The sequence below is a fragment of the Monodon monoceros genome, unplaced genomic scaffold, assembly GCF_005190385.1.
Source record: "Monodon monoceros isolate NGI ecotype Baffin Bay Population unplaced genomic scaffold, NGI_Narwhal_1 Super_Scaffold_21, whole genome shotgun sequence".
In the NCBI taxonomy this organism is placed as follows: domain Eukaryota; kingdom Metazoa; phylum Chordata; class Mammalia; order Artiodactyla; family Monodontidae; genus Monodon; species Monodon monoceros.
Window position 1 is genome coordinate 143,363,940 of NW_021703778.1, and position 14,832 is coordinate 143,378,771.

Here is a 14,832-nt window from a genome sequence, read left to right on the forward strand (position 1 = left end):
TTAATTTTCTTTTTATCAGCCTTTTGTTGAACTTACTTGCAGTTGATTTCATACTATAGTCTGAATTAAACTGCAGTTTTACTAAATAAAACAAGCTTTTGCTTATTACCCAGGTAAGTCACACAAGAGACAGTTTTTATGTTAATCCTGGCTTCCGCTTGTGGATTAAGACTAATAAATTGATGTAGTGATGAAACAGGTTATTATAATTGATAGTTAAGCTCTTAATATATATCACATCTCAGAGGAAGTATTCTAGATGGGATCAAACAGGAAAATTTGTCTTTTTTTTTTTTCTGTGTATGAAATTAGTGGTGGTGAGGATATGTTTTGAGAAGTATATATAAAATTATTTTCATGTGAAAAATAAAAATACTGTTACAGGCAAGAAATGAGGACAATAGAGTTCTATGTTTATCAAGACATAAATGTAAAATATATAAATATCATAGGTAGTGTTCCTCTGAATTTAAGACTTTCTTAATTTCATTAATGTATTAGAGGTTTAAAGAGTAATGAATTGATTTTTCTAAGGTTTTTAAAAAATTTCATTACTGTACAAGTATTTGCAAAGAAGGTATTCTTTCTGATAATCCGCTTTACTACAGAACTTATTACCTTGAAAATGCGATCAGCTCTAGAAAAAGATTTAATGGAAATCTGGCAACACGCTATTGACCTTCTTAAGCAGTTTCTAGCAGCTATGCATTATTAAGGAGAAATACAATTTGGAGGCTTTTAAATTTTTTTTTTTTAAAAAGCAGAGACTCAGATGATCTATAATACTTTCAGTGATTTTTATGTTAGTCTTAGTGTTTAAAATAGATTATATTATTATGGACTACTCTGTAACATTTTGGGCTCTGTCATTAAGTACTTCTCATTACTATAAATACAAAGTCAAGATGGCTTTAAAGGGACCTTGGAGTCCATACTTTAGTCTCCTGTATTATGGTAGATCTTTTTCATTCATCTAAACTAAAAGTTATATTCTTTTTTGCGACAACCTTGATCTTACCCTTTATTGTTGTTTTTGAATACAAATTCTATTTTTTGGACCTTTTTGCAGGGGAGGGCAACACAAAGTATTTATTTATTTAACATCTTTATTGGAGTATAATCGCTTTACAATGGTGTGTTAGTTTCTGCTTTATAACAAAGTGAATCAGCTGTACATATACATATATCCCCATATCTCCAGTATTTATAAATGAAAGTAAAATGTTTATTTTTATGGAAACAGTAAAAATGCTTCATTATCTCTGGAAGGAAGAAGTATTAAGAATTTAGGGGGATGTATTCTATTTATACTTTTTGGTGTAAGGATGGGAAGAGCATGTTCTAATACAAGTTTACAAATACTGGTAAATAAAATGAAGAAAATTAACTCATCTGCAGTCTTACCACTCAGAGATAGTCACTATTAACATTTTATTTTTATTTCCTTTCTTTTTTAATGCATACATGTATATACTTTTCTAACACAGAACTGGGATGATGTTGTATGACTTTTATGTCACGGTATGAGTTTTGCTTCTTGCTGTTTTCTCTTAGCACATTTGAACATTTATTCATGTTGTTTTTTAACTTGTTCTTAAGAGACTGCGTAATATTTTATCACTGAGAGCTACATGAAAAGTAGTGTAGAATAGTGAACTCTAGAGTTAAACTTCCTGGCCTCAAATGCGAGCTTTACCACTTCCTAGCTGTGTCACCTTGGACAAGTTATTTTCTCTCCCTGTGCCTCAGTTTCCTCATGTATCAAAGGGGGGGATAGTAATAATACTTCATAGGTTTGCGGTGAGGATTATACCTATTAAAATATTGAAAGCAATTAGAACAGTGCCTGGCAATAGTAAATTACATAAATAATCATCACTATTATTGTTAACATTATTATTTATTACAATTTATTTAACCAGTTAACCCCATTGTTAGTCTTCAAGATGATTCCTGATATTTTCTATTGTAATAAACACTCTGCTGAACATCCTTTGCACAGCCCTTTCTGTACAGCTGTGATTATGTCCTTAGGACAAATACAGTGAAATGGAATTATCCGTCAAGGGGAAATAAACATTATTGAGACTTTGATGTATACTCTTAATTGCTTTATGGAAAGCTTGTTTACACTTTATCTGGCAGAGTTTGAGAGTGTCTGTTTTATCCCCACAAATATTAAAATTAAAAATAAACCTAGATAAATTTTATCTACTCTAACCGTCATTTCCTGGAAATGCTCAGAAGTTTATCATTGTTACTGTGGAAAGACTACCGGCATATTATTTTTAAAAGTTTGGGATGCTTGAACTACTCTAGGAATTTTACAGTAGATAACAGAGACTGGTTGAGATATCTGATTTGTCGCTTGCCAGTCTGTGTTGTAAAGAATTCATTGAAGCACTATATTAACTGCTTTCTAACATTAACATTCTTACGATTCTAAATTAAATTTGACTAGTATGTGCATTAGTTAGAATATAGGTAGAGTCTTTAGTGGAGAGACCTGCCCTCCCTCATCCCCCATCAGTGACTGAAATTAGAGAGAAGTTTACATTTCTCTCATAACAGTCTGTTGGGAGCTGTCCCTGGCAGATGGGTTGGTTCTTTTATCTTCCACATATGGCTTCCCTGCTTGGTCCACAGTGACTGCTCCAGTTGTTGACATTTCCCCCAAGACAGGAGGGCAGTGGGGAGGGTGGTGCTAAAAAAAGGTCAAGGACAGCTAGCCTTTATCTTTCAGACTGTGACTTGGGAAATGTGCCTGTCACTTTCTCCTGCCTTCCATGGGCTCATACATAGTCACGTGGCAACTTCTAGCTTCAGGAGAAGCTGGGAGAGGTCTCTAAGTAGATAGACATAGGCTCAGCTGAAATTCAGCGAGGGGAAGGTCCTATTTTTAAAAGGGATAAGGACAAGATGCATACTGGAGGCCAGACATCAGTCTTTGCCACAGTAAGACAATAAACGCTTCAGATCAGTAAGATTAAGATCAATGACCAACTAGGAAAGTTGAGAGTTACAAGTAGCTTGCAATTATGGGCAAACAGCTCAACTTTGCTCATAATTTTTAAAATTGCAAATTAAAAATAGGATTATGATATTTTTCATCTACTGAATGTGTAGTGATGTCCATTGTTGGAAAGGGTCTGGTGAAATAGTCCACTACAAGATTGAACATTTTTGGAGGGAGGTTTAGAAAAATAGACCAAAAATGCCGATATATTTTAATCCACAAGTTTCACAAAAATGCAAAGATATATGTACGTGGATATTCATTGTAGCATTGCTTGTAATTTGGAAAACTGTAAACAATCTAAATGTCTGTTACTAGAGAAACCCTGATGTATTATTCATGAACATAACTGTAATGTTCAGAACTTGATATATATGTGTTATCGACATGAAAAGGTAAGCTATTTAGTAAGCAAAAGAAGTAAATTTTAGAAAGTGTGTATGAAGAGAATGATCCATTTGTTTTGGGACAAAATGTAGATAAAAATTGTTCAGAAGAACACAGAAACTGCTCTTGGCAGTGGCTTTCTGTGGGGAGTGGGGAACTTTCTTCGTTTTATATACTGCTTTTGAATCTTTCGATGCGTCATATTTTTAAAATGAAACACAAAAACAGAGCAACAAATGTCACTCATTCTCCAGAACCTTGATTAGTAACTTGTGGGAATTTCACTGACTACATGCTGTCTCATGTTCATCCATCTACTTGGTCTTTTACCTGACTAGTCTTTTTTTTCCTTGTTTGTTTTTAAATCAACTTTGTTGACATATAATTTTGGCATGATAAATTGTGTTCATTCAACATGTACAATTTGGTGAGTTTTAACAGATGTGCACGTCTGTGAAATCCCACAGTCAAGATACAGAACATTTTCATTATCTTCAAAAGATTGTGCCCCCGTTGCAGTCCGTGCCTCCTCTGCTCCTGGCCACAGGCATCCACTGTGTGCTTTATGTCATTATGTTTTTCCTCTCCTAGAAGTTCATATAAATGCAGTCACACAATATGTCGCCTTTTGTGTTTAGTTTTGCACTTAGCATGGTGCTTCTGAGATTCATTATGTTGTTAGCAGTATGTTCCTTGTTGCTGTGTATTCATTCTATGAGCTTACTATATATTTTATATTCATTCATCTGTCAATGGACAAGTTTGTGTTGTTTCCAGGTATTGGCTCTTGTGAATAAAATGTCTAAAATGTTTTCAAAAGTAATTTTATATTCCCACCAGCATGTATGAGTTCCAGTTGTTCCCATTCTCGCTGACATTTGCTATTTTTGGCCTTTTAAATGTTAGCCCTAATGGGTGTATAACGATATCTCATTGTGGCTTAAATCTACATTTCTCCTGTGAGCAGGGATGATGAGGATGCTTTGGTGTGTTTATTGACTAAACATATTATATATCTTCTGTGAAGTGTGTCCAAATGTTTTACTCAGTTTTAAAATCAAGCTGTTTGTCTTATTATTGACATTTAAGAGTTCTTTTGATATTTTAGATACAACTAATGTGTCAGATACAAATTACAAATATCTTCTCCCATTCTGTGACTTTTTTTGTTTATTTATCTAATCATTTGTAATGTCATCAATGTCATTGTTATGGATTATTTTACCAAGATGAGGAGGACTTGCCCTTTTGAAGGAGATGTGAGATGATGAAATTATATCAGAATATGAGCTTGTACATTCACTTCTGGAAGGTTCACCTGATCTGGGGATTCCACTTATTGAACTGACATGTTGTGTTAAGTCAGAACTAGCAAACAGTGACCATGGCAGTAAAATAGATCAGTATATGAATCTCTTTCACTGTTACCAAGCAATAGACTTTATCTGTCTTTTCTTACCAGTACTCAAAAGCTCTCTTCTAAATCAACCTCTTTCTTCTCATTTCTACCCTTTTTCTTATTCTTCTCCTGTTTTAAAAACCTAGCACAGCATTGCCCGTTCTAGGAACAAGGGCTGGTTGTCAGTGTTGAACAGGAGCAACATAGTGACTTGATTTCCATTTAGCACGAGAATTAAAGAGATTTTATAAGAGTAAGGCTTTTGGTCTAGGACAGGGATTGGCAGACTATGGCCTGGTGACTATATCTAGCTTGACGCTTGTTTTGTAAATAAAGTAAATATTTATTTTATGTGTTTTCTGTGGCTGCTTTCACGCTACAATGGTAGACTCGAACTGTTGCAACAGAGACCATCTGGCCCACAAAGCCTAAAATATTTATTATCTGTCCCTTTACAGAAAAAGTTTGCTGATCCCTGGTCTAGGGAGAAACAGGTCCATAAACCTGTAAGCAGCAGTAAAATGAGTCATTTCTGTCTGGGTGAAAACTCATGTTTCCTCAGAGACTCACAGGCACCACTCATAATAAGGGGGGTGCTATCCAAGAAATTGGAACTTGTCAAGGCCTTCTCTCTTAGAAGTGTCATGTATTCATTGGAATGGCATTGTGAGCACAATACTCATCACCACCAGAAAAAGACACTTTTCGTAGAGTACTCAAGTTCGTCATAGAGATGTGTGTAGTCCCCCAGTTGTCTTCTAAAAACACTGTAAAGCTGCCTCCCTTGTCTCTATCTCTCTTTGCTCTTGTAGGCCCTCCTTGCGCTAAGAATAATGCTAGAAAAGTGAGAAGTCAAGCAGTGTATCAGGGTTAGGCTTGGAGAGTGCAGAATGAATGGGGGTGTAGGGTGGGGATCTACAGAAGGAAATCGTCCAAGAAATGTAAGAGGCCTTCTTTGTCGTTGGTGCTAGGGAGATTGGAAGAACCCTACGGATGATTTGTCCTTCTGGTAACCGCCTCTTTCTAAGATAAATAAGTGAAATGAGAGTGACATTAAGAATGCATTAAGGGTTTCTCACAATATTAACTGAACTTTGTGCTACGTGGTGAGGATTTTTATTGATAGGACTAATTAGAGAATCTCATTAATTTCTGTGTCTTATCAGTGTTTTGCCAGTGTTTATTTTGGTTTTTTGTTTTTTTAATTAATTTATTTATTTTTGGCTGCGTTGGGTCTTCGTTGCTGCGCACGGGCTTTCTGTAGTTGCGGTGAGCAGGGGCTACTCTTCGCTGTGGTGCGCGGACTTCTCATTGTGGTGGCTTCTTTGTTGCAGAGCGCGGGCTTCAGTAGTTGTGGCTCGCGGGCTCTAGAGCGCAGGCTCAGTAGTTGTGGCGCACGGGCTTAGTTGCTCCGGGGCACGTGGGATCTTCCCAGACCAGGGCTCGAACCCTTGTCTCCTGCGTTGGCAGGCGGATTCTTAACCACTGCACCACCAGGGAAGTCCCCAGTGTTTATTTTGAATTTGCGACTTCAGGGAAATGCTTCAAGTGTCCTTGTTCCTTAAATCAGTATTCAGTTTTACTTATCTTCTTGTTCATCACTTATGTATTGACCTGTGGTTACTGGAAATTCTCCCACCTCAAGAAAAATAGGGTTTTGTGTAATTAAATTGAATTTTTGAAGACAATAGCAGTCATTATTGAATATTTGAAACAGAAATACCAGGTGCCTTAACTTTTCTTTATCTTAGAGATGCTATATCATGGCCAATGTCATTATTAAGTCTGAAATTCCAGCCTCCAATCTTGTTTGTCAGAAATTAATGTTTTTCTTTTAAAATCATGACAGAGCCATACTGTTAGATATAATTAGTTATGACCTGGGAGTTGAATTATGAGGAGATAACTTAGTTTATAATCATAATGCATGTGAGGAGGACATATTTCACTGATGTTTTACTTTCTTCCCAGTTAATGTTCATTAGAAATAATATTTAAATGGAAGTATTTTTCTAAATACAGAATACTTATTAAAATAGGGTTATTAATAAGGGCACATTTACTTATTAGTTCAGAAAGGTTAGCTGTGATTATGGTTTTAATCTCAAATGAGGTATATGTCAAGTTGTTAGGTTTGCTAAGAAGATTTGTACAAATTTAAGATATTATTAATTTTTATAAACCAATAGCAATATGTACTTATTTCTGTTTTGGTTATTTTTGAAGATGTCTTTAGTAGATTATTATATTCATATATTAAAATGTTACTAAGTTTTTCTCTGAAACCTTAAGCTAAACACTTTTTAGTGTAGTTTTTTTCTGAATTATCTTCTGAATAAAATTTGTTACTTCTGAAGTGCTGTCAGCTGCCAAGCCCAAAGATGTAAGAGGGACATAGGATCTGTTCTTTTGGTGGAGTTAAGTTGGGACTACACCATGAAGCCTTAATACCAAGTTAGTTTGTTCTGACATATGACATGTATGTTTTTATGAACCTGACATGTTTGTAAAGTTAGTAGGTAGACAGACGCTTCTTAGGGAAAAAAAAAAGCAGTGTTGAAGTCATGCACATTTGTTGTAATTATAACTGCCCTTTTCTTAGACATGTTTTATGCCTTGTTTAAATTTTACTCCTTGTTACTCCGTGGTTTGTACGCATTCAGAGTTGTAGATTTGTAGTTGTAGTTGTAGGTTTATGTAGTAATAAAACTACTCAGTTTTCCCAGCTTTCTTTCTGAAAAGCTTTTTGGGGGGGTTATTTTTATTTAAAATGCACCCATTTCTATATAAGTTTCATACTAGGCATCTATACATAAAAGACAACATAGTTGCAGTAATGACCTAATCATCTTTTACTGTTTCGTTTGAAAATTACAAAGAGTAATATTTTAGTTGATTTCAGTTGCATATAAATATGTATTATTTTTAATATCCCAAGAACAGGACTTATATTACTAAAAATCCCATGGAATGCTTAAATACTCAGAATATACTCCAATAATTTAAATTCTACTGAATATAGAATTAACTTATTTCAAAAATACACACAAATTATGTGATATAAACACAAATATTTATGCATTCCATTCTTACTGGATTTCACACAAGCCCGCCCAGCCCTGTTACTCTGATTGAGTCATTTAATGTGGTTTTATAATTCTGCATTTATGCAATCTGTGATTTTGATCAGGTGTTTCTTTTTTTCTGCTAATCTAAGTTAATTTTAACACAGCCCAACTCTGATTATCCATGCTAATAGGAAAGAGCACAGCATAAAAAGTTACAATTTAAAAATAATTTTAAAATCTCAGTCAAGGCAGTTTTTAACTTTTTTCTTTGCTAACGATTTCTGCAACCCACCCTATCACTTCAAAAAACCCTATCATTTCATTTTAGTTCCCTGCTCTGGTTTCTGTTAGAGGTGCGAAGAGTGAGTAACTCATGGCTAGAAGACGGGGGGTAAAAAGCAGAGTTTTAGATAATCTACATGCTCAGTAATCCTCCTTTGAAAAAGAGCAAATGAGCTGAGCATTTCATAGAATGCCTTTTCCCCTAATTTATCTCAGGAGTATTTTGACCAAAAAAAATGCTCATACAGAAAACACCATAATAGGATAAAATATTACGACACATACAAAGTACTCAAATAATCCTGTTTAATAAAATACTTTTTCTGATTGTAGTCCTTTTGACGAAAGAAGTAATTGTTGAAATGTTCTGTGAACCCTTGGTTATATTAGAATATTATGGGGGCCTTTTATTGTCATTTTTCAAGGATTTCACTTAAATAAAAATTCTTATTGTATACTGTTTTCACTGTAGTCATGGAAAAGAAATCTTTTAGCCTTGTCATCAAGTTGAAATTGCCCTTTAGATTTCTCATATTTATAACCTCAGTAGTTCTAGCTAGTAAAACAAAAACCTCATAAATACTCAAAAGGCAGTCTGGACTAGATGCAAACAGTTGCAGTTATATACCTCATCTTATTGTCCTACTAGAAATTTATATTCATTTATTTATGCTCCCTACCCACCATTGATATGGCTTACCATAGCTCTTCAAAGTACAGCGTGCATTTCAGACAGTATTCAGGTTTCTAAAATTCCATTATCAGAAATCATTTTAAGTTATACAGTTCATTTTAAGAGAGTTTTTTTTTTTCAAACCTATACTCTTTGCAACCAGTAAAATTTCTAAGCCTTTTATCAGTTCTGTAGATACTTGGCTACAGAAAATGGTGTTCCTAAATCCTTTCATACAGTTCTTGTAGAATCATACAGTTATTAATGTTCACTGAATACTGTAGTTTGTCACCAACATTATTATACTTCATTCATTGAACTTCCTTAGATCCATATTGATACTTTTCATTTCTTCTTAAAAGTAAAACAAAACCAAAAAACTCTGACCTTAATCACATAAATTTGTTGTCTTGCAGTTTGAGCTATCTTAAAACTTAAGCAGCCCTCCAAATGGCTACTCACCACTTGTAAGTAGTGGTCAGGTGACCTTTAAACAACATTCAGTTTGTTTGTATTATAATTTGAATTGAGAATGTGCTGGGAGGAGAAAAGAGAAGGAGACTGCTATTATGAAGCTGACTTAAATCACTTGTAACACCTGATTATGTATGTTGACATTTTGCCCCACTGTTTAGCATTCCTTTTCAATTCACATCATGCTGAATTACATGTAGATCATTGTTTTTTAAATATTTTGGAAAAAGAAGGTTATAGTACATTTTCTTAGATTGTAACAAGCTTAAAATTAGTGTTTCATGAAGGAAAATTTCTGAGTATTCTAATGGCTTTTTTAAAAAAATCATTTATTTGCTAGGTAAGTTCTCTTCTACGCTTTATGAGACTGGTGGCTGTGACATGTCACTTGTGAATTTTGAACCAGCAGCAAGAAGAGCATCCAATATCTGGTATGTGTGAAGTCATATTAGGAGAGTGTATGTACTTGCATATGTTTGCCGTTTTTAAAGTTTGTAAGCGTTGAGATAGAAAAGTTATTTTGAAAACATTTGTTTATATTGGCTTAAATAAATTGTCATTATGCATTTGTCACCAAAGAATTAAAGTAGAATTTTTTGCTGTGGAAAAAAAGAAAGCTGTTATTCTTAAAACAAAAGCTATTATGAATTTAAAAAAAATTAAGTAAAAATTTCCTGTAGATCTTACCATGGGACAGCGGTTTCCCGCAATTTCAAATTTAACTATGTATATATTGCATGATGGAAAAAACTTATTAGAAAAATATTTACACAGCTAAGTTCAAACCCATCGATTCTCTTTCTTTGTGTAATTTCAAATTTTTATTTCTGTGTGAGGGTTTTGGTCAAGTGTCTTTTTAAATGATTATCTTTCATTTTGTTTTAAAATGTGTTTACCAGCTGTAAGAAGGAGGAATTTCTTAAAATATGGGTCATATGTTGCATTTAGTTTCTTTTCTCTCCTTCCTTCAGGAAGGAATTATGTAAGATAACAGAGAAGTTAGGAGGAAAGCAAATAAGAAATAGAAATCTTGATCGTATAACATAATCAATTATAGTTTAGAATGTGTTAAATTTTTTTCTGAAATTTTAATCTTACTCATCTATTCATATTGCTGCATTGAAATTCATTGTTGATTGATTAGCTCACTTTTTTTCCACAAGAGTCATTTGATTCTTATTTTAGGACTTCCATTTAATAGTGGGACACACCTATTTATATGTTACATGGGCAGTTTTTTCAGTTTTGAGGGTCTCTTTAAAGCAATAGGGTCTTGTGATCACTCAGCTTAGCATGCTGAAAATCTAGAACATTTCAGAAACTGTACTCTTTAATAAAGCTCCTTTAGTCCAGTTTCAGAATTCACCCCCTCAAAAATGATTGGAGTGTTTAGATGATTTTGTAGCAGTGGAAGCAATAGGAGGATGGAGCAATGGGAACACTTTATTATGTTTAATATAGTTCAAGATAAGAACAATTCCTTACACCATAAATGTGGTAAGGTCTTAAGTTTTGAAATCTAAATTTGACTGAACTGTGGAAACTGAATTGTCACGTTCTAGACTATTATATCATAGGTTAAATTTATTATGGCTCCTGGCAATATGTTAATTGCTTTCTTAAACAATTTTCACAAGAACTTTGTGATAGAGGTACTTTTATCTATGTTACCAATGAGGAAACTGAGGTATAAAAAGGTTAGATAACTTGTCCAAGATCTCATTCAGTTGTTGAGGAGATTTGAATATAGATACTTTGACCCAGAGGCTATGCTCCTAATCACAACTCTAGGAAAATTCAATTTTGCACTTTGAACTTTACATGGAAAAGTAGACAGTGTAAGTATCATGTAATTGTTAATAGACTTATTTTTCTTTCTACTACTTGACAAGCTGTTTATTCCCTAAAGTCTTCTTCATTTTTCTTTAGTGACACGGATTCACATGTATCCAGTTCTACCTCAGTTCGATTTTATCCACATGATGTGGTAGGTTTTCCTTTATTTTTATAAAATGCTGTATTTTCAGATTAAGTAGCTATACAAATCAGAAGATTGATGAGGTTACAACATATCAATTTTGTTGAAAACTGGCAAAATCACCTTTGCTGTCCCATAGTGGATCTCTTCTCATAAGTCCTTTGTTAAGAAACAAACAAGCGTAAAGCACCGTGATGTTTAATTAGCTATTTATGAATCAGTAATTACACGTTTGAGGGTACATAGAGGTCTATTTACTCACCAGTGTCATAATCTGGTTGTTCCGTTTTTAACTGTGCCATTTTAAAACTTCATTTTGAGCATTATGATTTTGGTACATAGCTAACTGATTAGGTACTTATCTACTAACTGTTGGTTAACTATTATTTATTCATATACCAGTGTGTGTACTTAGTGATGTTATCGCTGTATAAAAAATTGCCCTATGAGAAGCAGTGGGTATATTTTAAAAAGATAACACTGCCTTTGTGTGATGTATATCAAAATATATATATCGAGGTTAGAAAAGATGAAACAGTTGAAATCCTTATAAGCAATATTTAAGAGATACGAGGTACGTGTAGATAAATTTAGTGCCAAAGAGATTAATTATTAGCGGCTTCCTGAAGATGATGAGTTGTGAGCAGGGTTTTAAAACCATAGATGTGAATTGGCACAGAACGATAGTTTTCAGCATTTGGCAATGTCTGGAAATATTTTTGCTTGTTACAACCAGGGGGATGCTGTAGGTATCAAGTGGGTGGAAGCCAGGGATGCTGTAAAACATTCTACAGTGGAAAGCGTAGCTCCCACCCAAAGAATTATCTGGCTTGAAAGTACCTGTAGTGCCAAGATTGAGAAACCCTGGCATAGAGGATAAGGGAAAAAAAGTGTTTGGGGAGATATTTGTCAATGCTTAGAGACAGAAATGGCTGTTATATATAAGAAACATATTTTCTTGACTATACCCCACCCCTGTGTAGGAAAAATAGAGACTGTCCCTACTCTTCTGCTGCAGTGTATTCCTGGAAACTCCACAGGAAAGCAGAAATGGGGAAATGATTACGGTGACCCCTTGGTATCCGCAGGGGATTGGTTCCAGGACCCTGTGAGGATACCAAAATCTATGTTTGCCCAAGTCCTTTATATAAAATCGCATATTAGTATTTTCCACTGTTAAATGGTATGAGAGCCTTGAGACAGCAAAATGCTGGCTAGTGCTATGCTAAATGCAGTAAACTTTGGATTCTTTCAGAGGAAGGGGAAACTGGTGAATGGATGAGTTGAAGCGGAAACAAATGTAATGTGGTAATATCCTGTATAGCCTCAGATGAGCAGCCTGCCAAAACAAAAATAAAGGAGTGTGGGAGGGATTTGAAAACAGCAGTAACAGTGATAAGAGACTGTACGAAGAATTGAGATTTGAAGGCATTGAATCCAGTGCAGAGGAGCTTAGATTTGACACAGTAGTGAGGTTCATAGCTTAATGAGAGAAGAGAAGGGGTAGGGAGAAGGGAAGCCGCTAATGATTCCCTGTTGGTGATTTTAATGGATTCACTAGCTATACAATCATAAAATACTAAAATTTCAAATACTTCCTAGTAAAATCTTTCCAAAAGGCCTTTGTTGTAGTTCACTTCCTTTTGTCACCTTCTGTAGTTTCTAACAATCATAAAATATCCACAAGCGTGGACTAGTGTAGAGAATTAAGGAGGTTTAGATAATTTGCAAGCTGATTGCGTAGCCCTTGAAGCATGACTTGATTAAAGATACTTTAAGCCTTTCAATGCCGATTTTCTTTTAGCTCTCTCTTCCACAGATTCGATTGAACAGACTATTGACCATCGATACAGATTTGTTGGAGCAACAAGACATTGACCTGAGCCCTGATTTGGCAGCTACTTATGGTCCAACAGAAGAAGCTGCCCAAAAAGTTAAACACTATTATCGCTTTTGGATCCTGCCCCAGCTGTGGATCGGCATTAACTTTGACAGACTCACACTTTTGTCCCTGTTTGATAGGTGAGAATATAGTGTGATATTAAAGATATATGCAGATTTTATTTTTAAATTGAAATGTATTAAATTACCCATTGAGTATTTGACTTGGTTTCCATGTTGGAAGGTGTTTTCTATTTTGGTTCTCTTGAGATAAAATTTAAGTTAGTAAGGCTCCCAAACATTGACTCTCCTGAATCCATTAAAAGCTTTTTTTGTGGCAGTTTTAATATGTTTATTTAAAAAAATGCTTTTATCATTAAGAATCATGCAACTGTACTTAAAAGCCAGAGAATTTGAGGTGTTAATGACCATAAGGTTATATGTAATATGACTCTAACTATAAAAGGTATAATAGTAAACAGTATTAGTCAATTATGAACTTGGTGACCAACTGCTGCTTCTAGTTGACATGGAGTAACAAAGACTGGGTTTACTCTTCTACCTGAAACAATGAAAAACATAAAATGCATGAAACAGTGGTTTTCAAGACACTGGAAATAAGACAGAAAAGGACCGTGATTCCTGAGAAATGGGAAGCAAATTATGTGAGCCCACCTTACTGCCTTAAGAGAGTCCCCAGGCTGTGGTACTTAAGTAGAGCCCAGCAGACTTCCTGAGTTGAGGAGGTGGAGCTCAGAGTCTAGGGAGACTAGAGCAGCTCAAGTCTGTAGGATAGAACATCAGAGAGAGGATTGCTGCTCAGAGAGATAACCTCAGAGACTTTTCGTGGGTCTCCTCAACTGTTCAGCAGAGTATTGGTAAGAGAATGTATATGAGGAAGCCAGGGTCAGAATGATGTGAAAGAAACAGAGGGACAGTGCCTGGCACACAGGGCTGGGGATAGTGCCTATCCCCACCCACCATAATAATTAATACTTTATGATGCATTGTGTAGGGTACTCAGGAATGTCTTGCCTTAGAAGTGCGGAGTAATTAGCCCCAGCATGAGCACTGCTCCAGACCCACCTAGCAAGTCATAAAAGCAAGACCTGAAAGGATCAAACTGTTCCCAAGTAGCATAACAAAGCTCAACAAGATTTGTAGAAATCCAGAAATTCTCACCACATAAAAAGTTAAAATTCACAATATCTGGCATCCAGTCAGAGACTACCAAGCATACAAAGAAATGACGAAATGTGATTTATAATGAGGGAAGTAAGGAAACCAACCTGTAACTGCCACTGATATTAGAATTAGCAAAGACATTAAACAGTTATAAGTGTACTTCGCATGTTAATAAAAATTAAGTAGAGATATGGAAGATATGAAAAAAAAAAGACCCAAGTCACACTTAGAGATGAAAACTAAAACGTCTGAGATGAAAAATACAATGGATGAGATTAATGGTAGATTAGACATTACAGAAGAAAATGTAAGTGAAGCTGACAGCATGGTAGTAGAAACTATTGAAAATGAAACAAAGAAAAAAGAATCATTCTCTTACTCCCATCCCCCAATGAAAAGAATATACAAAATGAAAGTAAACCAAGGGAGACAGGAAGAGAGAAAAAATTTTGAGGAAGTAATGGTGGAAAGCTTTCTAAATTTGATGAA

General features: G+C 34.9%; 1 protein-coding gene across 4 annotated transcripts in view; it reads left to right on the forward strand.

The window, feature by feature from the left end:
* Nucleotides 1-14,832, forward strand: part of PCNX1 (pecanex 1) — a 168,274-nt gene that overhangs the window by 77,915 nt on the left and 75,527 nt on the right. For 2 of the 4 annotated variants that reach the window (XM_029236695.1, XM_029236697.1), the window contains 3 exons: nt 9,640-9,730; nt 11,229-11,286; nt 13,082-13,299. In XM_029236695.1, coding sequence (XP_029092528.1) covers nt 9,640-9,730; nt 11,229-11,286; nt 13,082-13,299 — 367 coding nt within the window. The remainder of the gene's footprint in view (nt 1-9,639; nt 9,731-11,228; nt 11,287-13,081; nt 13,300-14,832) is intronic. The other 2 variants (XM_029236696.1, XM_029236698.1) reach the window with 1 other exon arrangement.